General features: G+C 38.4%; 1 protein-coding gene across 1 annotated transcript in view; it reads left to right on the plus strand.

Moving 5' to 3' along the window:
- nrxn3a (neurexin 3a) overlaps nucleotides 1–17,502 on the plus strand; it is a 185,152-nt gene extending 167,650 nt beyond the window's left edge. The window contains 5 exon segments of the mRNA XM_036150709.1: nucleotides 12–319; nucleotides 2,176–2,260; nucleotides 14,852–15,099; nucleotides 15,102–15,285; nucleotides 15,288–17,502. Of these exon segments, the coding sequence (XP_036006602.1) occupies nucleotides 12–319; nucleotides 2,176–2,260; nucleotides 14,852–15,099; nucleotides 15,102–15,285; nucleotides 15,288–15,751 (1,289 nt within the window). The 3' untranslated portion in view covers nucleotides 15,752–17,502.
- The last annotated feature ends 9,256 nt before the right edge of the window (nucleotides 17,503–26,758 follow it).

The raw sequence follows: 26,758 nt of genomic DNA on the forward strand, positions 1-26,758 counted from the left end.
GTCTTCTTCAGGGCGACAGCTAACAATTTTCAACACTCAAGCAACAATCACAGTTGGAGGTAGCGACCGAGGCAGACCTTTCCAGGGTCAGCTGTCGGGTCTGTATTACAATGGCCTTAAGGTGTTGAAAATGGCGGCCGAAGCCAACCTCAACATAAAGATTAATGGCAGCGTGAGGCTGGTGGGGGATGTGCCCAGTGTGGCGGGTTCAGCCAGGACCACCGCCATGCCTCCAGAGATGTCCACCAACTTTGCCGAGACGACCACCATGATGTCCACAACGACCACGCGGAAACACAGATCCTCCTCCACGGTACAGGTGGGAGTATCACCCAAACTGTATGTGAATGCATTTTTTTTCCCCTACCTATTATCCACACCTTCTTGTGATCTTTTAAAGCGGTGTGGATTAATAGTTCTCAAGGATATGCAAAGGTCTCTCACAATTAGTTGGTTATTTATACAAAATACCCAAATGAAAAGTCAAAGACAGCTTTATTTGATCAACTGTGAATTAACTAATTTAATATTTTTTTAAGTCATGATATTCCAGTAATGATATAACTGTGGAAAAGGGATTCATTTTTATTTGATTTTTCTTCTTGAGAGAACTGTAGGACGGAAACTTGGATGAGATTTAATAGTGGCGAGCCGTCAGGACCTTTAGGTCATTTTGCAAACACCCTCAGTGGCCCCAGAAACCAAAACCATAATAATGAATAGATTTAAATTATGATTTTATAAAACCACCTATTTAAAAATAAGGAAATTAAATAGAGGAAAACTTTCTCAGCAGTGTAATGATACAAAGTGAGCACGATTCTGAGATTTCTGTCAAAGATCTTTTTCTTACGCAGATGTTAAAGCTAATGAAAACGACTTGTCTGCAGTCACCAGGCATAGCTTGTCTACTCAGGGGTCTCCTGTTTGGCTGTCTGAATACTTTCAACATAATAGGTTTGACTGGTTCGTCATGTTTAGATCTGCAGTCAGAGGGCATTTTATTCACCATATTGGATGTTGTAGCTGCTCTAATGGCCAACAATGGGACAATCATGCCTCAGACCAAAATAAAAGCAGCAGAACATGTTTAGTTACTTCTAGCATGAAGGTTATGCAACACTGACACAATATCTCTGAGGCAGATTGGGAATGGAGTTTAATCTATTTGTAGAAAAAGGTCAATAATATTATAGCAAAAGGTCATGGATTTATGTGTGCATCATGAAGTTGGCAGTTGTAGCTCCTCCAGTAAAGGTGTTGTGTTGGTAAATGAGAGGTCATCAGTTTGAGCCCAACTCATTCTACTCACTTATGATCATTTAGACATTTTGCAGATAACTTTCAGCTGATAAATTGCACCAGATTAGCTCATTTCTTCTTAGGTTGTCTTGCTTCGTCTTGCCTTAGCGTATTTTGACAAAACTCTGGCAAACAGTAAGTCCATCAGTCTGACTTCAAATCAAGATACCAAAATGACCAATCAACAAAATGTGACGACTTATATTTTTGTACAATGTGTTTCTTAATTAATCAGTTTTATGTTTATGTCTAGAAATGTTTGAAGAAGGTTTTTATCACAAGATAACTAGTCAGTCATTCACTATGCATTTGTGAAATTGGCTTTTAATGTAGACATTAAAAGCTTTTCAAAACTATCAGAGGTATAATTCATGATTTCATATTCCACTTTCAGTGTTTATCTTTTTTCTTTTTTTTTGGGATCAATGAAGTTTTTATTATACTGATTAGTTTAACTTGATAAATGTTGCTGAACTTACTTCATGTTAGGGTTTCGTCAGCAACGAAAAGATGTCCAAAAAATAATTCTACATCACATTTTCTGCCTCCATATTAGTTTTCATTTGTATGGTTTGGATCTTGTTTTGATTTTATGTGACCTGGGGACAAAGTCAAAAAGACGCTAAAACTGCAAACACTGTTTTGCAAAGCAAACAAAAACAGGTTCAGATACCAGAAAATAACCAGTGGAGCAAAATTTGACACATTTCATTAGACCCAGGGTCATATTCACCTAAAGCGTTGCTAATTACATGTTTAATGGTTCTTCCTCACTAGAGTCTGTCACTGACTACATAGGTCATACGTTTGTTCACCCTGTTTGTTGCTTTCTCCTCTCTTTGGATGGGATTTGTAATCAATGTTCTCCCCAAGAAGCACACGCCAGACGACATGGGCTCCTCCGCGGAGTGTTCAAGCGACGACGAAGACCTGGAGGAGTGTGAAACGAGCCAAGCAGGTGGGCTAGGTTAGTTTGCATTTGCTTGCTTTCTTTGTGCTTTCACGCTCATCTGCAGCGGAGGATCAGGTGATCCTCAAAGCATCACCCCCCCCCCATGGTTATACAAAGTGTAACTTAAGTCTTAGCAAGCTTCAGTTACCAAACAGCCAGTGTAGTAACAGGGTAAAACTGGTGTTTTCACACAAAAAAAAGAAAAAATAAATAAATAAATGCAAGAGTTGAATTTAGTGCGATATTAGCTAGCACTAGATCGAACAGCACGAGCTACACTTGCACATGGGGACTTTTAAAGTGGTTAACATGGTTTCCGGAACACATACAAATGTTGGCAGCTGAGAGGAGCAACCAGAGCTAAAACCTTTTAAACAAGTCTGTCAAATTTGTATGGAGGTTAACCATGTTCTCTACACTGATGCTGCTGAATGTGTTTCATCGTGTTCTAGGTCATTGCTCCTGCAGTTCACCGCTCTTCTGATTTTCATTTAAAGAGTGTATATTTTAAATCTGTTCATAGATACAATGAGAACTGTCTCCAGATTTGATTTCGGTCTTTTCCGTTCTCATTTGTGTTTGTTTGTTTGTTTGTTGTTGTTTTCCCATTTAGAAGCTTGCATTGGTAGATGTGATAGAGAACAGATATCATTGAATTTCTGTGTACAGGTTTTTCTTTCTTTGGGTCATACTTTTGCTCTTAGGTGTACTCATTATTCTGTCTTTTTTTGTATCCGAATAGATTTGAAAATTTCGATAATTTAAGTGAATCATTTTGAAAAAAATTGGGAATCTCCCATATTTTAAAATATATTTTAGTCCTCTTTCAGTGGTAAGGCCAAATTATAAAGAGTTACATTTCTCTATGGAGAAAAGATAACAATTAAAAACTGAAACTACACACTTCTTGAATAAAGAATAAAACTTTACATGTGAAGCTTTGGGTATCAGAAGTGTTGTTTAACTCATAAAAAGTGAGACCGTTATGAATAATATACAGTTAATATGAAGTCATTTTCATGGAAATAAAATTAGCATACAATTAGTAGCAAACTAAATGTTTATCTTACTGCTAAATCAGACATTCAGACCAGGTTTATTTTCCATAAAACAAATATTATTTAAAAAAATAATATTAATAATTTAAAGAACAGCTTTTGACTTTAGCTATCATGTGAGATTTTAAGTTTTCTTCAAAATAAGGTTAAAATCTCGTCTTGTGAGGAGCACACCACACATCATCATGTGCATTGCACCTCAGATTTTCAGGAGATGAATATAAAATTGCTACTTAATCCGTATTGTTTCTCGATTTCCGGGTTGTGACAAATATCCACATTGTTCAGGTTCAGTAAATCCAAAGGAATCACTGATTGCGTTATTGTCCTGTTTGCAATAAATATAAACTAGTCATGACACAGTTCAAACAAAAGAAACTGGGAAGTTAGACACTCTACGTTAAGTCATTAAACATACATGCGATGAAGCCCTACTTTAGGCTGACCACATCTTACTACAAGGTGAGCTTTTATATACCAAACCAGCATTGTGGAACCAAAAAAGACAGGGAAAGAATGTCTCTCATTTTAAACTTTGCTTCGAGCTTTCCTACGCTCAACCCTGCGGTAGGCTATTCCCACAAGCTGTACATTATCTGTAAATCCCACCACTCAGCTGCGACACCCACTTACCCTTATGTGGGCTAAGCTACTGTCGCTTCATCAAACAGTGCTGCAGTGTTACATTTTAGAATTATAGCCAGAAGGTCTCCGTCTTGTCTACCTCAGGTAGTGAATGGCAAGGACACAAATACCTCTAGCAGTTGTACAAAACTATTGTCCAAAGCGTTTACATGCTTAAAAATTCCTATTCAGAAACAATTCAGTAACTGATTTAGTTTTGAAGGCGCTTCAATGAGGAACAGGAAGCCCTGTTTTCTAAGTTAAAGCTCTGGAGCTGGAAAATAAATCACAACAGAGTGGGGAACTGCTTAGTTGAGAGTGGGAAAACCGTGAGATTTGTTAATTGCTGTAGTACTAACTACTATTAGCCCTGTGAGTCGAAGATGCATTTCTCTCCATTCTATTTTTTTAAACAGAAAAAAGGTCACAGAGATCTCAAATACATGTTTTACAAGGCAGCGTGCCTCTGATTTACCAATAAAAACCATCTGAAGTGCTAAAAAAATAACCAATGCTTTCGTAACCCAGTCCTAATTAGGATTTTTGGGGGTAATTTTTGTTGTATTTCTGTCTAGGACCTCGGGAAAATCCAACTTGCACGTACAAGTTCTTCTTGAAAACCAATATGGCGGACATCTCGCCATAACATCTCATCATAACAGTTATTTTAAATTTATTTTCGGAGCTAAGAGGGTAGTTCGAAAGCCATGTCTACACATGTAAAGTTTTATGCTTTCTGGAATAAGTGAACAATTCTTGTGAAAAATTCACTATAGCCGATCTGCTGTTTCACACTTGTATTTCTAGTTCTGAATTTAAAACTATGTCAGATGTTTAAAGTTGGCATAAAATAAATTTACTGGACCGACTTGGCTAAATAAATATTGGACAAATCAATAAAAAATAATAATAATTGTTTAGATTACCAAGATGTCTTCTGGTGAAGTCATGTCAGTTAATTCTACAACATCACCCTAGTTCGACGGGTCATTCCCAAAAGTTTTCAAAAAGACTGTGATCATGTGGTGTAAAAGGGGATTCAAACGGTGCTGTGAAGCCTGAGATCCATGGGGATTTGTGAAGAAAGACAAAGACAGGGCCCCAGTCATCCAGTCATGTGTTTACACAGAAATTCACACCATCCTAACCCTAACATCATGCTGGCGTTGGTTGAAAGCTGCATGCTTTAGGTTTTTTCTTCTTTTGTTTTTCCTTCAGTTGGAAAGTCAATGCTATTTCCTGGTGTTTTGTTGCCGAGATTTCATTCCCGTCTTTCCACCCAAGCTGTGCCAAGATGCTTTCTTGTATTTTGGGCTCTCATCATGTGTGGCACGATGTTTTGGTTGGTTCTAACTGTTTCCTCGCATCTCTCGGTGTATGGCGTGGCTTTGTGTCTTGCAGTTCTTCTGTGTTCAAAGATAAAATAACATTTTCATCGTCATCTAATATTTACCTGTCCACCCTGAGCAGCCAAAAGTCAACAGTATCTGGCACACTGCTTCAGGTCTTCAGCGCAGTCTCAAACTTATTTAAGATGCCTAAAAATCTCTTTAGCGAGTTGAAATACTTTTTTGTTGATTACCAAAACATTCTGTTCAGGGTGAATGGGGTGCTTTTTGATTGGCCCACAACACCATGCACCTCCTCCATTGAGCTCAGTTGTTTTATCTGCATTTGTGTTGAAGTTGTGAACTTTTTTTTTTTTTTTTTTGCGGTCGCAGCGTCATAAAATCGCCTTTTTATCCCACACTTTTAATTTGTAAGTAGGACTGTCTGTTTTTGTTTGGAGAGCTCATCAAGTGATTCTGTTCTCTGTTGTAAACCTTTCTGTCCTTCTATCCGTTTAATTTCATAAGATGGCACCAAAGACAGGTCTTAGGATTATCCATGAACCCACATTTAAAACTTGTATAATTTATGACTTTGGTGAAATGTTTGGAAAACATGATAATGAATTAAGCAAAATATTGCTCTTATAAAACTGTTACTTACTAATAGAAATCATTTATCAGGTCTTTATATATCTGGCTACACATTTAGGTCGTACTGGGGCATTTAAACAAAGGAAAAAAAAATTTTTTTAATTTAGGTTAAGATATTATCCATGTAGTAAAACTACATGTATGACTGACAAAATGCTCTTTGAACTTCAGTTTCTTTGGAGTTAATGTTTTACAACAAAAGGAACCCAGCAGGATGGCAGCCAGACTTTCTTTAGAATGAATTCATCAAAAATGTATTGACTATTTGCAGAGAAGTTGGGCCGTCTTTAGTGAATTGAACTTTCAGCCCAAGATGGTCAGGAATTCATTAATTGTAGCTAAGAAGATAAATGACAAAAACAAAGTAAAAAGTACTTTACTCTGTTCAGATACAGTAGCAGAATAATAGCTAATTTTGTCCCCTGTTCGTGACCAAACCAGAATTTGATGTGCCATCTTGTAAAATTAAAATAAATCTCTAACTACACCTAAAAAACATAATTTACAAATCACTGTGCCATTTGTTGGAGGAGAAATCAGATTCAAAGCTGGTCTCCTTAACATTTTCTTTCAGTAACTGTTTTTAGCTGTTCCTATGTAACAAAAACATACGGTAAAACACTCCAGAAACTATGGTTGCTATTATCTCAGTGGTGAACTGTTGGAGTTTCCATCAACTGTTTATGGCCGACAATCAGAAGACCCATACAAAAATACCTCAAACCAAACCAAAAAGTCATGAACCCCCGAAACCACGGAGTGAACCAACATTGTTCTTCTCCATTATTGCTACCAATAAAAATGTATTGAGAGGCTCTGCAGAATTCAGTATGTCCTGTCCTTAAACTAGAAACAGGAAGAGATTTTAATTTAGACTTTCAAATAATGCTCACAGATATTTTTAAAAATAAGACCCTAGCTGTGTCATAGCTTTTATTATTAGCAGATTCAAAAAACCCTAACAGCCTGTAAATATATAAATTAAGATATATCTTCAGGAATTAGTAAAAAAAAATTTTTTGTTATATTTATTATACCATTAGAATAAACCAAATGCTAACTAGTAGGGGTGTAGCAATATTTAAATATGACACTATTCTTCTCAATGTCCCCCTCACAAAGCTCTATCTTGTATTAGCCTGAGAAAGGGTGCAAAGGATTCATAAGCACTTTAAAAATATGTTGGCTGTTGGCCATTAATGGTACTAAAGACAGCATCTGATATGATGATTCAAATTACTGCTGAACTAAATTACTTTATCTGTACTGCATATGTTCCCCTCTATTTAAAAATCTATCAATTAGATCAGTCAAATCTGAACTGAGCAATTCTACATCGAACAGAAATGTGTATGAACACAGTTTGAGATTATAAACCAATTATTCCATTTCTGAAAATAAAAACAAAATTATATTTTTTTAATGCCTTTCATGCCTCAACATTTCTAGGACAACCTCATAATGAGAAAAAATGTGAAAACCAAAATAATTGGACTTATCAAACATATACTTGACTATTTTAGACTGATTAGAGATGATATAATACGCAGTTTGTGAATTGATAAACAATATTTTTTTGTGCAAAAAAACTGATCCTTAGTTTTTCCAAAAATATTCCTAAAATCCTTTTTTCTTGTGCACTAAAACTGTGTATCGTCATGTCTCATGAGCAAAGTACATCATCACACCCCTCGTTACTAAATGTTATTGAAACAACACCCTCAAGAAAACATTAGTCTTTGCTACAATTGCTATCATTTTACCCTTTCTTCTCCTTAAATTAAAGTTGTTGTTTTTTTGTTGTTTGTTGTAAATTTTAGTGGGAAAATCAGTGTTCAGCTCAAATAAAGTGATTTATTATACAAATTTCTATCCAATATGATAAATTAATTTTTTTCTGTTTTTTTTTTTTCAAATTTTCCTTATTTCCATTGATACTGAGATGATCCCTTAATACCGGTGAGCAGCCAGCTGTTTCTGTTTTTTGATATGAACTCTATTGCAAAAACTTGTCACATAATCCTAAGTAAAGCTAAGGACTACTTGAAAACTTGGATTCATCTTTAAAATCTCCCGATTTTCTAAATCTTATGTAAACTACAAATTAATAATGTGAGCAAATAGGTTAATTTTGTTTCTGTCGTATTTATATAGTTCAGATTAGTTTTCTGATTTGCTCCTTTAAACGTACATGCTGCAGTCCATTAAACTCCTTTCTGACATCTAAAAATGTTCAGGAAATCAGCTTTACCTCTGACTAAAAAAAAATACTCCTGCTTTATTTCATTATTTGTGGATTAGAAACATGTGTTTTGTGGTTTTTGGTCTACCTCTCTCATTAAATGTGATCCTGTGTCCCAATTGCATACCACGGTCTGCACTGAATTTAATACAATTTAACCGACTAATTCCCAGCGAATCGGTTTGCATACTGAGAACATTTTCACTTTTTCATAGTTCATTGGAAAACTGTAATAGAAACTTCATAAAGTTGCATCAGGATTTTGTTTTGTGCCAGAATCCGCTGTTTTAACTGCATGTTTGTTTTATGGGATTGGGACACAGTGTCCGTCTCATGTTCTTACATCGGTCAGTCCTGCTAGTTTGCTGTGTTGTTTCTTTTTTTTTTTTCTTCTTCTTCTTCTTCTTTTTTTTTTTACTTTCCCTAAATGCAACTTACTTTAAGCATGCATCAACATCCTGCAGTACGACTAAAACAAACCCAAATGACAGTAGTGGTAACCCATTCTCAGCCAGTACCGTCTCCCTCTGATGTACACCCAGACTGCTCGGCCGGCTCATGTTTAAGGACTAACATTGCAGGGAGCACATGAGAGAGGAGCCCGTCCTCCAGTCGAGTGCCTCTCCCATCCGTGTCTGTTTTTTATTGTGTGCATCTGGTTGTAGTGTGTGCAAAATTTTAAATGGCTTTGTTCCTTCATCTTAACATATTTTTTCATTTGATAGTTGAAACTGGTCATATTTTTTACCCAGTTTATTGCTGACGTTTTGGTTCTGGTTATGTTTTTTTTGGCATATATGTTTTCTTTTTTTTTCCTCAGACAATATCTAAATCAAAGTGTGAAATATTTTTCCTATATTTTGACTTTTTTTGGATTTGGAACTCCTTCAGTGACTAGCTTGTGTGTTTCATTTGCAGGTAAACACCGATATATTAAAGTAAATTTAATATAAAAAAAAATACATATCCTCCACTTTAGGATGAGATAGGAACATATGCAGAATAACCTCACACAGATTAGGATCTGAAGCAGTTCCAGATCTACTTCTCGAATAACTATTTTAGGATTTTTAAAAACTATTTTGCCTAAACAAAACTTTTTAATACACACTCTGACCAAAGCGGTCAAGCACCAATGCGAAGACCCTGAAGGAATGGTCCAGTTTGGACCCATTTTGGTCCACATGCAGACCAGTGATATGCATGTAAATGATTTTGATTTACATGGAGCCGACATGTTGAGGATGGCCATCAGAGAGCATCAGTGGTGACACCAAAGCAGCGATAGACATATTGTTACAGGAGCATCCAACAGTTAGTAAAACTCCAGGTGAAGGTCAGCAGATGCAGAGGATTCCCTGCAAATGCATTAACTCAGCATTACTAGTGCTTGACGGCATTTGAAAAGGTCACATTGAGGGTTTGCAAGAGGCTGGGAGGTTGAGTCACCTATGGTGGTTTTTAAATGCACCTGCCAAGTGTGAAATTGTGTCTCTTGTGAATGACCGTCTCATGCCACGGTTTCAGAAGACCCTAAGAACTATGCCGCCATCGTCTAATAAGTTCCTACTAGAGATGATCTGAACTTTATGGCTCCAAACGCAGTGATGCCAACATGAAAGGCAATATCCCTCCTGACAAAATGGACAGGATTGGTTTTCTCTTCTTTACGCTTCTATACATGGACAAAATAATTCATGGGAATGGGACGGTAGGGGAAACCTGTGATCTATGTGACGCAAATGGTTGAAAGTTCTAGTTCTAAGCTTTGTTCAGTTTCATAGTTCCTCGCCTAAACAAACTAAGCTAAGTTCACATTTCCAATCTTAATCATAATGTAGGTCATCAAATCATGCGTCAGCTAGCCTGTTCATTGTGTAATTACCAAGAATTTGCAACCTGCTCTTATATTTTTCATCTGTTTGCTTCTCAGCTGTACTACAAGGCACCATAAATACACAAAAGTCTTTATTTGAACACATACATGTATAATATTGCCAGTCCCGTTGTCCAAATGGAAGATGCCATATTTATGGAGTTTGGATTTGTTTGTCCTACGGCACAAAGTTTTTCCCTGGTCTTGGGTGACCAGAGCGTTGACAATGTTTTTGGATACTTTTAATTTACCCATTGGTTTTATCATTGGACAAATGCAACATTGTTTGAGCCTCCTGCAACCACTCGGCTTGATGCAAACTCACATCGTGACCCCTACAGCATGCCATGAAGTGCTGGTAACACTGTTCAATCATCCTCCCTATCCGCTAACCTTAACTCCCTATTCTGACTTATTATTGGTTGCTCAGGTAACTGCCTGAATGCCGTATCACTTCGCTGCCGGTTCCAACCCCCTCGTGTCTTCTGATGCCTTTTTTGAGACATGCTAGCTGCTGAAAATCGAACCATTTGCATTCTCATCACTGGTCTATGTGTGAATCAAATTAGACCCATGTTAGACTACTCCTTCTGGGTAGGTCACTGTTTTTGTCAGTGAGTGTATCTTGACTGTAAGAACAATAAAAATTGAATTGCATGGCTAAGAAGTTGCAGTTTAGGGTTTGTAAGACATGTCAGTGTTAGAGTTCTTCTGTTCTTTTCTGTAGATGGGCATGTATATTGCTCATTGTTTGTATATCCCCATCCCTTCCTTACAGCCAAAAGCTCTAATGCCGCCCGACCGCTTCGTACTGCCTTTACATGGACATGGCAACTGACTTACACTGTCACCCTCATCATCCTCATCTCCTCTGTACTATGTTCATAGGTCCAACCCCTTCTTCACCTCCTCCCTTGTCTTTAGAAATATTAAAATATAAAGTCATCCATCCATTCTACACTAAAGAGCAAATTAAGCAAAAATTGTAACATGGATAGATTTTAAGCTCACTTGAAGTCTCTTGAGATGGGAAAAAATGCAGATTTTTTTTGTTAAAAAAATGAAATTATTTACAAGGAAAGAGAAACAAAGCATAAAAAGCAGAAATATGGTGTTTATTTTTCTGTTATGTGGTGTGGATGTATGTGCTGTTGCCTCCCTGTACCGTCATTGTTTTAAAACAGAACCCATTTTAACGTGGATAAAAATGATCTTTAACGGTACCAAGTGGCTATCCAACATTTTTACACATTTTTTCCTTTGTAAATTCTTTTCCTCTTGCCTAAAAAAAAAAAAAATCATGCGGGCAAATTGTTGATGTAAGTTAATGACACACAATGTGCATGTTCTGATTCCCTCTGTGCTGCTCGTTTGAGATGCAGTTTGCAAACTGAAGCATTTCAAAAGCTTTTAAAATATGTCCCGCTAAAACCAGATGAGGAGGCTGGTTGGATCAGCCGTCCCTCGAAAGCTTGCAGACTGCATCTGTGGTGGATGTTTGGTCATGTGACCAGCTGATGAATCTTCAGTCAAGTTTGCGATGACACAAAAGGCCTTTTGTTCAGTCACTGGTTGTTCGCCTGTAATTGGATGTGTTTGTGGTTGGCGTGTGTGAAGCAATGTTTTGTGTGAGGTGTTAATTTGCATGAATGACTCCAAAAAAACATGCTAAATCACAGTGGATTACTTTTCATATTAACGAGTTAGTGGCTCTTTGAATGTTCACTCCAATGTTAGCAGTGTGTGGGGCCCGCATTTGATTACTAATGATGTTTTTTTTATGTTATGCAACACTCAGCAATTAAATAAAAACATAAACACATTAGCAATTGCTCAAAATTTACTGTTGGCTTTTCATTTGGGGGAAATTAAATGAACGCAGTCTGTCCATCCATTGGTTTCGGCTCATCAAATGTTGGGTCCTCGCTGTAACGGGACAAAGGAGAAACCCAAAGATTCCTCTCCCAAGGTGTTGCCGGACCACTTTTCGGCTGTTTCATTATGTACGCCTGTTCATTCTAGCTCATTTTTAGAAGCTTTTGTTCTTGAACATGTTCTTTCAGTTATCGTCCATCTCTCATGACCATAGGTGAGGGCTTTTTACACATTAACGGACAAGTAAATCCTGAGCTCCATCTTTTGGTTCTGCTGGTTCTTCACCATGACAGACAAGAGCAACTGTGCCATTAATGTAGGATAAGATTCAATCTGCCAGTCCATTTCCTGCCATCAGTTGGTAACAAGAAACAAGATTACCTGAATCCAACAGACATTCCCTTGAAAAAAAACAAAACAATAAAAGCAGGTAACTGAAGTTTGAGCAGGATTTTGTGAATCCTTTTCCACCTTTTGCTGACTCAGGCGTGTCTGTAAAGGAAAATAGACCATGAGAATGTCTAACATTGTCTGAATAAAACAACAACCGTCTTTCATTTCGTGTGCTGTTTCACAAGGTGTGAACATTTAGGAGCCACACTCAAGGCTTTAATACAAATACAAACTGAAGAGATGTTCTCTTGTGACAGAGCTGCTTCTGGTGAAGGAATTGTTAGACAACAAACAAAAACAAAAAACTTTAAAGACGAACATGACGTAGTTTTGTGTCATGTGAAAAACTCTCTCTTGCCATATAAGTACTTTTGTACCATGTAGGGAGGGCGCTCCTGTTGTTGCAAAAGGGCCCACCTACAGGCCTTGTTAATGCCATTTCAAAGTGAGCGCATATTTTTTACAAAAAAAAACGGGCAAATGACACGCTAATAGCATCGGTTTACTGGAGTATTTAAAATGCAGCACTTATCCAAAGAAGGAATGCTGACTTCATTCCTTTGTTGCTAATTTTGAAATGGAAATCTGGATTTAATTCATATTAACTCTATAACACTATTGAAGGATTGGTCATCTTCAAGATGCAGCTCTGAACTTGAGAACTATTTATAAAGCTTGTGCTACATTTTTGTGTGCAATCATCAGCAATCAAGAAGTTTAAGATGACCTGGGAGCCACTTAGTAGCAATGCTGCTATTGGTTTTACAATAATTAAAATCAGTTGCTTGGATCATTTCCCAGCCTTCCAGTGTTGGCAGCCGCTTGTTATCAGGATCTGCGGGAGGCTGGTAATTTAACCTATGAATTTAAACCAGGTGTGCTGAACAGGGCACCAACTAAAACACGCGAGGCAGTATTAGGAAATGCCCAGTTAACATTCACTCACCAAACATGGACAATAACCCGTACTTTTTTCTCCGTTTGTCACCTAAAATATACCATTTATGTTTGTATATATTAGATATTATGATCTTTAAAAAAAACAAATGAAAAAAAAAAACATTTTTATTTATTTCTTTGGGAAAAACTATATAGATCCTCCCTGCTTCCAAGAGGAAAGACATCAGTCTTGTCCTTAGAGAAGCAACTGTTCCTGTCCACCAATCTCGAAAGGGTTATCAAGCCATTTCCAAACTACTTTAGTTTCACCATTCTGCAGTGCACAGAGAAATGTAAAAAAAAAAAAAAACTAAATTAAGAGCTTAATGATTCTTCCCATAACATTTCAAATGATTGTGTTCATGACAGAACTTGAAAAAGACTATGCAAATGTGCTTGTCTGTAAGGTATAGAAGGACACAGTTTCTTCTCTAAAATAATGTCAGCATGACATGGAGAATATCAAGTAGAGTATTTTGCCTAAAACAACTTATACCACCATGTTAAGCATGCTTATCGGGGGCTGTTGGTATTGTGTTGTTCTGCAACCAAACAAGCTGGTAGACTTTGGGCAATTCAATCGACCATAATCTGTCAAATGTGAGGCCATCTGAGCCAAACTGGGTCATGCAAGCAATGTGGCAATGTTGAAAAGAAGTGGATTAGACTTTCCCCTCAACATTGTGAGTGAGGTCATTCTGTTTGGATTATGTATTTGCTTTTCGTCGTGATCGTAAGAAAGAATGAAAGAAAGAAAGTCATGAAAAGCATTTTGTTGTTTTAATTCAATAGGCATTTTTGTAAGTAGAAACCTAAAAACTTAGCAGTTAAAATGGTAAATGGCCTTTATCAAGTCTGAGGACTCCAAAGTGCTTTACAGTAAATTCAGTCATTCACCCCTTTACCCACCAACGGTGGGTAGCTACATTGTAGCCACAGCTACCCTGGGGCAGACTGAGGCTATCGTACACAGGCACCACCAGGCCCTCTGACCAATGCCAACAGGCAAAGCAGGTGAAGTGTCATGCCCAAGGACACAATAACTGAGACAGTCAGAGCGGGAGTTCAAACTGGCAACCCAACAGTTACAAGACAAACTCCCTAGCTCCTTGTGCCACCATAGGCAACAGTAGGCAATCCCTGTGTCTACAGAGTAATGCTACTGAAGTTAATACTTTTTTTTTACATTGGTGATGAAAAGGATGTCTTACCTTTTGCAAAGAATTTAATGCACCATGTGCTCCAATCAATTAACTAGCATTTTCTGGCAAATATCATGCCCAACCAGGTTTAGTGGCTAATCCCAAGTAGTAAAAAGGATATATACACGGAAGCTGAATACACGCAACAGACTGTGCCTCAATGTAACGCAGAAGCTTGTAAGCAGAAGCAAGTAATTCTTCCTCCTAAACCATAACTGAAGTGAAAAAGTGAGTGAACATACACAGGAAAAACTTACTATTAGAAGCACACTGAAACAAAAGCAAAGTTTAAATAATCCCTCTGGCTCCCGGTTTACCTCTTAAACCTTTTACAAATGTTTTGGTGTGTGGGTTTTGCTGGCTTTGTTGTGTTGGCCTCTAAAAGAAACTTTTTCTCCACTTCCAGGAGCTGAATTAGTCATTGAGGATCCATTAGAGCACCCCTTTGTAGCTCCCCGTGCACCCTTCATTCCCACTCCCTCAACCCACCACCCACTCCTCACCATTTTTGAGACCACCAAAGAGTCCCTGTCCAAGGCCACTGAGGCGGGGGTACCTTGCTTGTCGGACCGAGGCAGCGATGATTGTGATGATGATGGCTTGGTGATATCGGGGTATGGCTCTGGGAAAGCGTTGAAGTCTTACCTGCCCCCACTGATGATGATGAAGATTTTCACTCGAACTTCTCCTTGTTAAGACCTACATCACACTTTCAAGGTGACTACAAGGCACATGCGCCCTGGACTTTTAGACCAAACAAACCTTCCATCTTCAGACGCAGTAGGACTACCACCATACCAGTAACCGCCAACCAGAGCCGCACCACTACCACCTCTGCCTCCACCGCAGCCCTCCACAATTCTCCGGCAAAACAAATAACCGCGAGCTAAAACCCCAGCCCCAACCTAGTGTTGCTTCTATTGCCACATCCTTTGAGGTAGACGGCAGCAAGCTGAGGGGCCCATTAATAATTTCCGCCATGTTCCATAATATACCCACAGCAATCACCACAGAGCCAGGCGTCAGGCGAGTCCCGGGGCCCTCGGAGGTGGTCCGTGAATCTAGCAGCACCACCGGGATGGTCATCGGAATAGTGGCGGCCGCAGCGCTGTGCATCCTCATCCTCCTGTACGCCATGTATAAGTACAGGAACAGGGATGAAGGCTCCTACCAGGTGGACGAGAGCCGGCACTACATAACCAACTCGGCTGTGCAGAGCAACGGCGCTGTCATGAAGGACAAACAGCAGAGCCTGAAAGGCAGCAACAAGAGACAGAAAAACAAGGATAAGGAATATTACGTGTGACTGAGACTTTGGTCAAGCCGACAGAATGAAGGAAGAAGGCACTGAGAGAACTTTTATTACCAGTTTCCCTGTGAGGAGCTTTGACAAATGATGGTATAACATGGAACTTGAATTATTCTATACTGTGCTGAATAGTTGAACTGATATGTACTGTAACATAAAGCACACTTACTATTAAGCAAAAAGCTTAATGACAAGGTTAAATAGCAACTTTAGAAACCTTACACTTCTATCTGGTCAGAGACATTGTCGGTATACAAATATTTCACAGCATCATTCTCCTAAGTGACTTTTAGAGCTATGTGATCCTTGGCATTAAACAATTTTTGTGAAATTGTTAATTACAAAAGGCTCATTATCTTAAACGTTTCCAGCATGTAAGCAACAAGTAGTGCTTAATGAGAGGGGGTCAGGCACACAAAGGACTCTTGTAATCAAAAATATTACAGATTTTTATGGTTTATACATAATATAAGTGTGGTGTCTTACTTATTTTTGCTTAAAGCAAAAGAAAAAAAAGACTAAAAGAGAAAAGTAAGAAAAGAAAACTATTTTATGTGTATAATATGAATCCAAGTGAGCCAATTGCAAAGGGCAGACCTCATACCATCTGTTTGCTCTGGCATCTAATTCACCACAATTATTCTCATTGTCTGACGGACACGGTGACACTCTTTGTGGGACGAATTGTGTCGGTTCTCTTGGTAAGAAGCGCCTGATTGTAAAATGCATGCCATCCTGAATCCACAGTGAGGTGCAGTACAGTAAAAGCCCTGTAAAGAGTGTTCAACTTGGATCAAACAAAGGCAATTCTCCATCTAGGATCAGGAGTTCCCCTCTTCTCAAAAACCCCTTCAAACAGATCTCTTCTTGCTGCACAGACCGTGGTGGTTTTATCTTTCTGCACAAGTGTGTGTTGGTTCATTGCCTATCATTCTCTTTTTCTATGGAGGTGTCAGGAAGAACACAGATGCAGTACTACAACACTGTTAACAAATGTGTACACAGAAATAAACCAGATGTTGAAAGTGTGAATTTTATCTCTGCTGTCACAGTCAACTGTGTCCAAAAAATGAAAAATTTGTTTACATATTTTATTACATGCTATCTGTTGTACTTTGTAGGTAGTAAATTGTACATATATCATGACAGTTGTAATTTTTAGTACCTCTATTGTACAGACTGAAGATATGATTTATCAACAGAGTTCATGACAAAAATCTATCTATCTGTTAATTTACATGGATAAAAACTTTAACCAGACTGTGGAGAATCATATTGATATTCATGAAGAATAAAAATGTATTGTTAGCCTAGAAATCTACACAGAGATGTTTCTAAAGTTGCATGAATATTTAACTACTTGCAGTTGTCCAACAAATACAAGGTGCCCTTTCTTCTCAACCATGGCATTCTTGTCCTGGGGTACGCTGGATTCTGTTTTGCTTTGTTTGTACTTTTTTATAGAGTGAAAGAAAGAGCATAAACTCAGACTCATGGTCAAGACAGAGAAGCTCAAATAAAAGCTACGAAGGGGGGTTCACTGTTTAAAAGGACGTCATTTCTTCTTTATCATTAGTTCACATCTTGCTTTGGAAAACCTTTACCACTCATTTATGTTCACATTTTCTGCCCTTGCTATTAAAAAAAGTGGAGACTTCTTAGAAATCATATTTCCGGTCACAGCTGTTATGTTCCATACCTTTCTTTCATCCATTTTATAACAAATAAAACTTTTTTTTTCTCTGAAATTATTCTCTTATCCCTGGGTAAATATAGTTACATAATTGGTCTAGAAATGGTTTTCCCAATAGTAAGCCCATTTCAATATTTCCCTCTCCTCTGTAGCCCTACCCTCATGTCCTCTCATGCAGGGAAGGTGGGGGGCTTTCAGAAAAATGTGTGTTTTCTCTGATAGAAATATTTTTTACCACTATATATAACATTATAACATTGTAAATTTCTTTTGACAGTATTCTGATGTATTAAGTTTAATTTCATTGACCAGTCCCTTAAAGGGACAGTGTGTAACAAATTTGGCTTGTAATTAGCAAAATTCAAGTATTACTTTTATAAACACATATTCTGGCTCCACATCAAAAATGAAAGCATTCTCATAACTCATAAAAACATAGATGTCGCTGCACCAAACGGTAGGCGCCATGATGTGTGGCTATTTCTGACTTCAGTAGCCGAATGGGGACAAACTTGACAGCCAAATGTGTTACCTGTCTGTCTTCCATATAAAGACATGTTCACAGTGGAGGAGAAATCTAAAGAACCAAAGATGACCGTAGATAATTTTATTTGCTGTTTTCTGTTGAAATGGAGGACCATCCTTACTCTTTGCCCAGCACGAGGGAAGAGAAAGTAACCAAGAAAAGAAAAAGAAGTAATAACCAGGAGAAACGAGGGTCCACATATCTGCACAGCTATTATTACCAGGTGGAGTGGAGATTCAGAGGTTGCAGGTTTTCTGCAGGTAAGTTAATTCAATTCAACTGTTTCTTTTTGGCGTCATGTTAGAAACAGGGCAGTGTAGTCCAGTACCTACTCTTTTTTCCCGGCAGAGATGGTAATGGTAAATGGCTTATCAACCGACGACCCCAAAGTGCTTTACACTACAATCAGTCATTCACACCCTGACGGTGGTGAGCTATGTTAGTAGCCACAGCTGCCCTGGGGCAGACTGACAGAGGTGAGGCTGCCATACATCCTCGCCACCAGGCCCTCTGACCAACGCCAGCAGGCAATTCGGGTGAAGTGTCTTGCTCAAGGACACAACAACTGAGACGGTCAAAACAGGGGATCGAACCAGCAACCTGTCAATTGCAGGACAAACTCCCTAACTCTGGCGGTTCACGGCTGGAGCATTGCAGCGCAAGCACATCTCTGTAATCATGTTTATAGTCGCATATTTTAGAGGCCAAATAAGTGACTGCATGTTCAGAAATGAGTCCAATAAACCGCGACTCATGGAATTTACAAGGGACTTTAGAAAAAACTAGCGGACTTGGCAACAGTGCCAAAATCCATTTCACATGATGACCGTAGCTATTAGCAGTAGCTTGGTACCAGTTACATGGAGGACATGTTGACATTGACACATTTATGATGCTCCGCGGCTTCTGTAGTAGTTATTATGCGCTTAAAGGGAGGTCGTTAGTAATTAATTTAGTGCATCACTAGATCATGTGCCAGTGAAAAGCTTACACACTGGGGCTTTAAAGGATTAACAATCACAAAGGTGGGCTATTGGCTATTTAATTGGTAACAAAAAAACAGTAAGTGGTTTGTTGTACACTAAACAGCCCCCATCACAGTCTTCCTTCAACAGGCTCAGAAAAGAGATAATTTAGGTCTCTGTCGAGAGAATATTTGTCTTGTATTTTCGAGGATTTCACAGACCTTGAGTGGGCCACTCCAGTCTCTAGGAGCCAGTGTCCTGTTGGTTCTAGATGTTTCTGCTCCAACACCCCTGATTTCAATACTCTAATCATCTCCTCAGGTTGTTTGCGAGATCTACAAGAGGATCAGAAACTCCTGGCCCTGACATAGAATTTGCTGTTAATTAAAAGTACCAAATAAATCTATGATTTGTTTTTTCCCAACAGCACTAAATTAGTGGAATAAATTAAAGAAACCCCATGATAGTCTCCCTTTAACAGGCTTAACATTCCTGCTGGCATTCAGGCTCCATCCGAATACCCTTATAGAGCAAGGACTCTTACTTACTGGCTGTCCGAATAGTGTAGTCAGTAAGGAAGGAGGTAGGAAAAGTAGCCTGTATGCTCCCTCCCATGCCAAGGAACCCTGCAATATCCCTTACTGGTGCTAAGAACCCTTAAGGTATCCCACAACCCTTTGCGTGACATGACGTATCAGCACAGCTCCCTCACGGAAATCAACGAAAATGTGAGAAGAGACAATATCCCACATCTTGATGTTAAGGCTCCAACACACACCATCCTGGGCGACGGTGTAATGAATTGTGTGGGTTAATACACCCAACAGCTGAACATTTTGACTTTTCCATTTATAGCTTTTCGACATCCTTGAGCTTGGACTACAAAATTCTTGCAAGAAATACACATGGTGGAATTGCGAAATGGGTTAGCTGGAAGTATATGACCTAGTTTACCAGCTCCACAGCAAAGTGTGACGCTACTATTCATAAAACGTAATAATAGAGAAAACTAAATGGATTGAAAAATATGACTCAAACAGAATATAAGATATCTACGCAGCAACTGGAGAGACTAAATCCAACTTTTCTGCACTACTAGAGACTTCAAGTACACAACAAAATGTATTTAAGGGGATTTTTTTTTTTTTTTATCTTGCATAAGTCCCTTTAAGCTGTCGCACATGAAAGCTTTGGATCTGCTCAGTTTGCTTTAGTTGGATATAGAAATCATTTAGACTGTGGTCCCTCATTAAGTTGAAATGCTTATACTCTAATTATTTTCAAAAGACACTAATTGTGTGAAAGGTTATGTCATGTATCCCTAGTTAAACATCACTGACTCACAGGACTCGTGCCCTTGAGGACTGGAACCACTCACCGTTGGCTTAAAAATTTGGATTCAACTGAAAACACCAAATTGCTCAAGAAATCCTGCAAACAACACCAGAATTGGGTAAAAAATAAACAAAACCTCCTACAGCCTCCCTCTGTCAAGTTCAGGATTCCACGTGGAATTCAGATTACGCAAGCTTTGGGTGTTTCTTCTCCAACACCCCAGGATCAATTGATTTTATCCTTCCCTCAATTTGTCGCTATGGTCTGCTTGAGCTTGCTAATTACACATTTATTTAAATCAAGCATTTTCAAGCTGGTAAACTTCAACAACGCACAGAACTATTTCATATCATAGAATGTTGCATTCAAGTGAAAATGCCAAATCGCTCAAGGAACCATATGGCAATTGTTTCATCGATTTCCACTTATTGAAAGATTATTCTGTTTTGTGGAAGAAGGTTTAAAACATTAATCTTTGGGACGCTGAGCTAAAAACAAAGATTCAAAGTTTTTTTTATTGTCATCATGTGTTACTGTGGTGAATTTCTTTTCTGGCCACTCCGGTTCAGCCTACATATAATGAAGGCAAACAGACAAACAAACAAGAAATGAACAAGTGCTACAGTTTTTTTTTGTTCTTGTTTTTTGGGGGGAGTGTTTGTACCGTTCAAGAGAGATTAAAAAATAAGAGGATGATTCAAAAGCTAGTATGAACTGGTTATCCTTCATGAGTCACAGATAATGAGGTAACAAGGTGCTTATTGAGCAATGATGATTTGAGGCTTCATTTACAGAATTGTGCATTTAGTCAGTCATTTTTAAAGACCCCCTTTTGTAACAGCCTGAAGTATTTTGGGGGTATATTTCTATGGTTTTAGCGCATCTAAAAGATTTAGTTTGCCCATTGATAATTAGCAGCGTAGGTGAAGCACCGTCAGATTTGATAGAGGACAACAATTTTTGATGTTCCCTCTCTCTGCTGGGAAAGATAAGCATCCCCACAGCATGATGCAGCCATCACCATGTGCAACTGTGAGGATAATGTGTTCTGTGTGGTGTGCAGTGGTAGTTTTCCACAGGAGCCACATGTTCCATGAGGACAATGGATCCTACATGACTTGTAGTAAAGTTTGAACTGGACTTCTTGTTGCTTTTTTAACGGTGCCGTTATTCTTCCCATTTGTCCACTAGACACAAGATTTGTGGCATCCACGACTAATAGCTGTTCTTAAACTTCTCCACAGCTTCCTTGCTCTTGATGATGCAGTTGATGAGGCATGTCTGTTTACTGTGATTAAATTACAGAGGTGAAATATATATGCACACATTTTTATTTTATTTTAGTTGTGAAACATTTTTAAAAGCCATGTAGATATATTGTCTTCGTTATGTGCTATGTCGTGCGCACAACTATACCACATAAAATCCCAATAATGTACACGTTGAGGTTCGTGGTCGTGGTGTGACAAAAAGTGAATAGTTCAGGTTTCATCCATGATGTATGATGTATACTTTCAATCTTAGGCAGAGCTTCCTTAAAGAAATGTTTTTTGGTCATCTAGAAAAAGCAGATTCACTACAGTCAAAGGAAAGTTAAGTATTAAAAGACCAAATGTTTTCCTTACTAATATTTTATCATCTTTAATTCCTCATCTAACTAGGTTGTGGGGCTGCTTTAGCATTATCTCAACAGAAATATTTTCAAGAATATCTGTAAGGTAGCTGGTAAAAAAAAAAAAAAGTTGTTCAAGTGTGCAGTGGGAAGAATAGCAATACTGAGTATAGAAATTGGTATGTTCAAAATGGGGTCTGCCTATATTCAATTGAGTTCACAGACTTACTGAATGGGAAAATTCAGTAAGTTCAGTCTTTGAAGATGTCTGACAAAGGTTTAGTTGCAGGTCCTGCACAGCTAAAGCAAGATTTCTATGTTACTATTTGAGTAAAAATGCTCCAGTGGGTCTGACTTATAATTCCTTCAGTTGCCTTACGAGTGATGGGAGCATGCTCTTTGAATTGTGAGACGACTGACCTTCCAGCTGGATGTCCTTCTCAGATCTGTAGGTGAATGCTTTGGATACACCCACCATGCTTTTTATCAAGGTAATCACACAAACATTGGTTTGCATGTGCAACAGTAATCTGTGTAAATATGCTGCCAGAGGGGGAATCAAACTTTTACTCAATCAGATATATCAATATTCGTCATCACTCATCATTTCAACTTTTTTGCATATTTTTCTCTTTATTTTTCTAAAATATTACCAACAACAAAAACTCCCTCCATTTTTTCCTCCGATTGGCCCGATTCTTGATCAGAAATGTTAAACATCACCGGTGAAGATGACTTTTCTGAAAGATGAAACAAATAAACAACAAAAAAAGACTAATCAAAGGAGCATTGTCAATAATTAAAATAATTATTTTAAGAATTTTTTTTAAAGTGTGGTGTGTGTGTGCATGTCTATGTATGTATGTATGTATGCATGTATGTATGTATGTAAGAATTTATGTTCAGGCCCACCTTAGCTGTACTGCAGTGACGTGCGGTAGGGTTCATAGCTGGTGAGGCGCTGACATCATCAGAGTCAGATTTACAAATATATACACTCTACAGAGTAGACTCATTGCAAAGTGCTGAAGGAGACTGATTGAGACAAATCAATTCACCAAGATACATGGAAAAATATTGATTCTTTGATGAAAAAATAATACTAAATTATTTATCATTTGATTGGTAACAGTTTATGATGGATCTCTGCATTTGTAACACATTCTAAAAATATAACACACATTATGCACATTTCATTACAAAAACAAAACATGAGTAATTATCGCTGTCTTACCTCTACTTATAGATTAAGTCCATGCCGCGCTCTTTCTAAACAAAAATATCGGTAATTTTCCGGAAAAAGTTCTCTTTTTCTTCTTCAGTTTTAAATGTCTCTCAGTCTCAATGGAACTCACTGCCAGGGAGGAAAGCCCTCCTTGATCAGTCCTGTTATTGCTTTTGCCAAAGTGCTCCGCTTGATTTATATATGCAAAAAGCTTAATTAGACTTTATGCTGGGACTATTTCATGTTCAATGGACACAGAAACGGGAAGGTAGGAGAAGGACAAAAAGGACAGAGAGAGATGAGATAAAATGCTAGGGACAAAAGGTGAAAGAGAAAGAGGAGAAGAATGGGAGAGAGCAACATTACATCCTCTGAGTCTGCTTCTACACCTGCAAAGTGAGATACAAAAAAACAACAAAACCAACTGACAAAGTATTACAGGTACAAACAACTAACACCCTGATACTGTCACTGAAGAATATACAGTATTAATTAATGCGACATGTATAAAGTGACAGCTAAAGATAATAATATTTTTTTTTGTACAGAAGTGAATGTTCCCACCCCAACACTCCTACCCATAAAAAAAAGAAACAGTACACACACTCGCACTCACCACACACATCCTGTACTCCCAGGTCAAGGCACCAGCACCTCAGACCCAGGAGGTGAACCCCAACATCAAGATGGGTGGGGGGTGACCACCACTACCACAACCCGACCTCCTAACCCCCCACCCCAATCCCAGCCCAGCCGACCCATGGGCCAATCCACCCAGAGATGGGGCCAACATTAACCGAACAGGCCAGCCAACCAGAGCCCTCCCCACAAACCCTGAAGCCCTACTTCCCCCACACTCTGCCCTCCATACCTAAGTCCTACCCCCATATTCCAGGGGAGAGCAAAAAACGCTAGCCCCAGCCGACCCCTGGGACCAAACGCCTCTCCTCAGCCCAGACCCCGAACAGGTGGCCCGCTCCACCTCCAGGCCCAAACTCCTGATAGCAATCGGAGAACAGGGGTGTGAGAAAGACCCCGAACCTGCCTCTACCTGCTCAAATGTAATATTGTTGCATTCACATTTAATGTTTTAAATTGGGAGCAAGGAGAAAGTCATTAAGAATGTATTATGAGCTCTGTGTGAAAGCAGTTCTTGTTTTTTTGTTTTTTGCTGTTTTTGCAGTTGACGTGAAAACTTAACCTTGGGCCAACATAAAAAACTGCCACTCTGCACATCATTCTTTTAATTTTTCTTTTCTGTTTATCTTTCCAGAACACATAAAACCAATTCCCTATTGTCTTTCTGGTCCACACAGTGCAGACAACTCATATTTTCTAAAATGTGTATGCACCCATTATGTCTATCTCAAGTAATGGTAATTTATAAGTGGTTTGCAAAAGACTTGTCTACAGGCATGCATGTCAGAAGATGAAAGTAAAAATCAGGCTCCCATTTATTTGGATTTTAAAAAGAACAACACAGAAACCAGACTGTTCTCACAAAGGATCTTTATTTGAGATCCAGGGCTGGGAATTTAAAAGATAACCAGACATGTGATGAGTTTAGAGCCAAGACAGAATTACAAAGATATAAAGATTATATCAGAGAAGCCATGCCATGAGCTGCAGTTCACAATGTTTAAATGTTCTGCATACTCGCATGTGGAGACTTTGATTGTTTGCATCTGCGTCCTATTTTCTGGAAACTGTAGAGTCCATTGTGTCTACAGCGGATAGATGAAGCGGATGAATCTCCTGTAATCTGATGTTTTTATAATATCCAGACATGTGTTTTAACATAAGATTAGCTGTTTTAACTGCTGGAGATGTTTCTTGTTAAGATGAAAGTCTGACAGTTGTTCTAAATCACTCCTCTGATCAGTTTCTACTGACCAGCCCAACAATTTCCAAATAGTGATTTATGATTCAGGCATATAAATATTATTTTCTTCATCAAAAAAACCTAAGAGCTCTGTTGGCGCTGGACAGAATCCACACAGTCTCAGAAATGTGAGCTTTTCCAGCTGGTGGTTAAATAGTCGACTTTTCTTCCACTTCTTATGGCCAAAAAAAATAAAACATTTGCGAGATTTTATATAGAAAAACACATAAAGTTCACTTATGATCAGAGGTGGAGACAATGTGGTCATACTACAAAATAGTAACAACAGAGGTAAAAATCAATCTAGTGAAAGCAATATGGGAAATCGTGTGTGTTTTACCACATTTGGTAGCCACATTTGGGTAAATGTTTGAAGTGCAGAGTTAATTTTATTAGCCCAACAGCCACAGTAGTGGGTTTGTAATTTGGTCAGGGGAACAGATTGGTTTCTACAAGGTGGACAGTCACATGGGAGAGACCTGAACACAGATCAACCCACTGTTAAAACACGTTACAAGCCAAGTGCATAGTTTGAGAAGCAGAAGAGCCGCTTTTTCTGTATTTCTCTTATCTGCATGCAGAACTGCAACCAAACCATTATGGGCCGAGTTATGAACAAGTCGGCAAAAAACAGCCTGTTGTTTCTTTGAATTGTAACCCACTCAATTCAATTCAGTTTAATTTATGTAGTGTAAATTTTCAACACATGTCATCTTAAGGCACTTTACAAAGTCAGATTCAATCAAATCAAACAAACAGATTGGTCACAAAGTTCCAAATCAACCTCCAAAATCAGTCACTCCAAAATCAACTTTTCTATTTATTTAAAAGCATTTTCTTTTATTTACAGATAACCTGCATAAACTGGGCCTAAGGGTGCTACTTTAATGTTTCTATGCAATTCATTTTTCATCTAACCCACTTAAGGCTTAACGATGGCTATTGCGGTTGAATTTTCATGTTGGTTCAAGTGGCACATGCTTTTATCATCATATCAAACCCCCCCCCCCCCCCCCCCCCCCGCACACGTATAAAAGCCAGTCACACATCCCAGTAGCAACTCAGACTCAGGAGTTAGAATTGCAAGCATTGGGAGCATTGTTCGATAGTGTTTAACATTTGTTACTGCTTTGAATGTTGCACTTTCCACACACTTATCCCTGCCCCTCAGAATTCCTTGTATTTTGTCTGGGGGGCGGTGTCATGATTTTACAGCGGTATGAGTTACAATTTAAAACTCTTCTCTTTGAAGAGATCCACAGCAGAGCAAGATGCACATCTCCCAAAGATTAGTTGTATTCTTAGTGCTTTTGATGAGAAATAATAAATATCAGCATTTTTTTTGGTAAAATGTTGGTAAAACTTGGCATTCATTTTCTAAAATAAATAAATAAATAGATAACAACAATGTATGAGACAAAATATCGGTCACTGTTAAATCTTTCTTTACTTTCATAATAAAGTCATACAATACTGTTAAAAATCACAGGTTTTTGATAAGCGATAGCTTATATAGGTGATAATAATAAGTGATAATGACACCTAGTGGTTAGAATCGGAACAACACATGCACAATGCCGTTCACGGAGAGCTGCCACTTACGGTCCTGCGGCTGTGAAACGCTACTAAATTTTTACTTTCACAGGATATGTATATGATGTTGCATTCTGTTCTATTTCTGGTCCACTTCTCTTACTGGCTTTCGTGTTTTCAGGCTGCTGCTCTTTTGCCAGAATAAAATACCAAATGCTGCGCTCAGTTTTGGG

Source organism: Fundulus heteroclitus, chromosome 19, assembly GCF_011125445.2.
Source record: "Fundulus heteroclitus isolate FHET01 chromosome 19, MU-UCD_Fhet_4.1, whole genome shotgun sequence".
NCBI lineage: Eukaryota > Metazoa > Chordata > Actinopteri > Cyprinodontiformes > Fundulidae > Fundulus > Fundulus heteroclitus.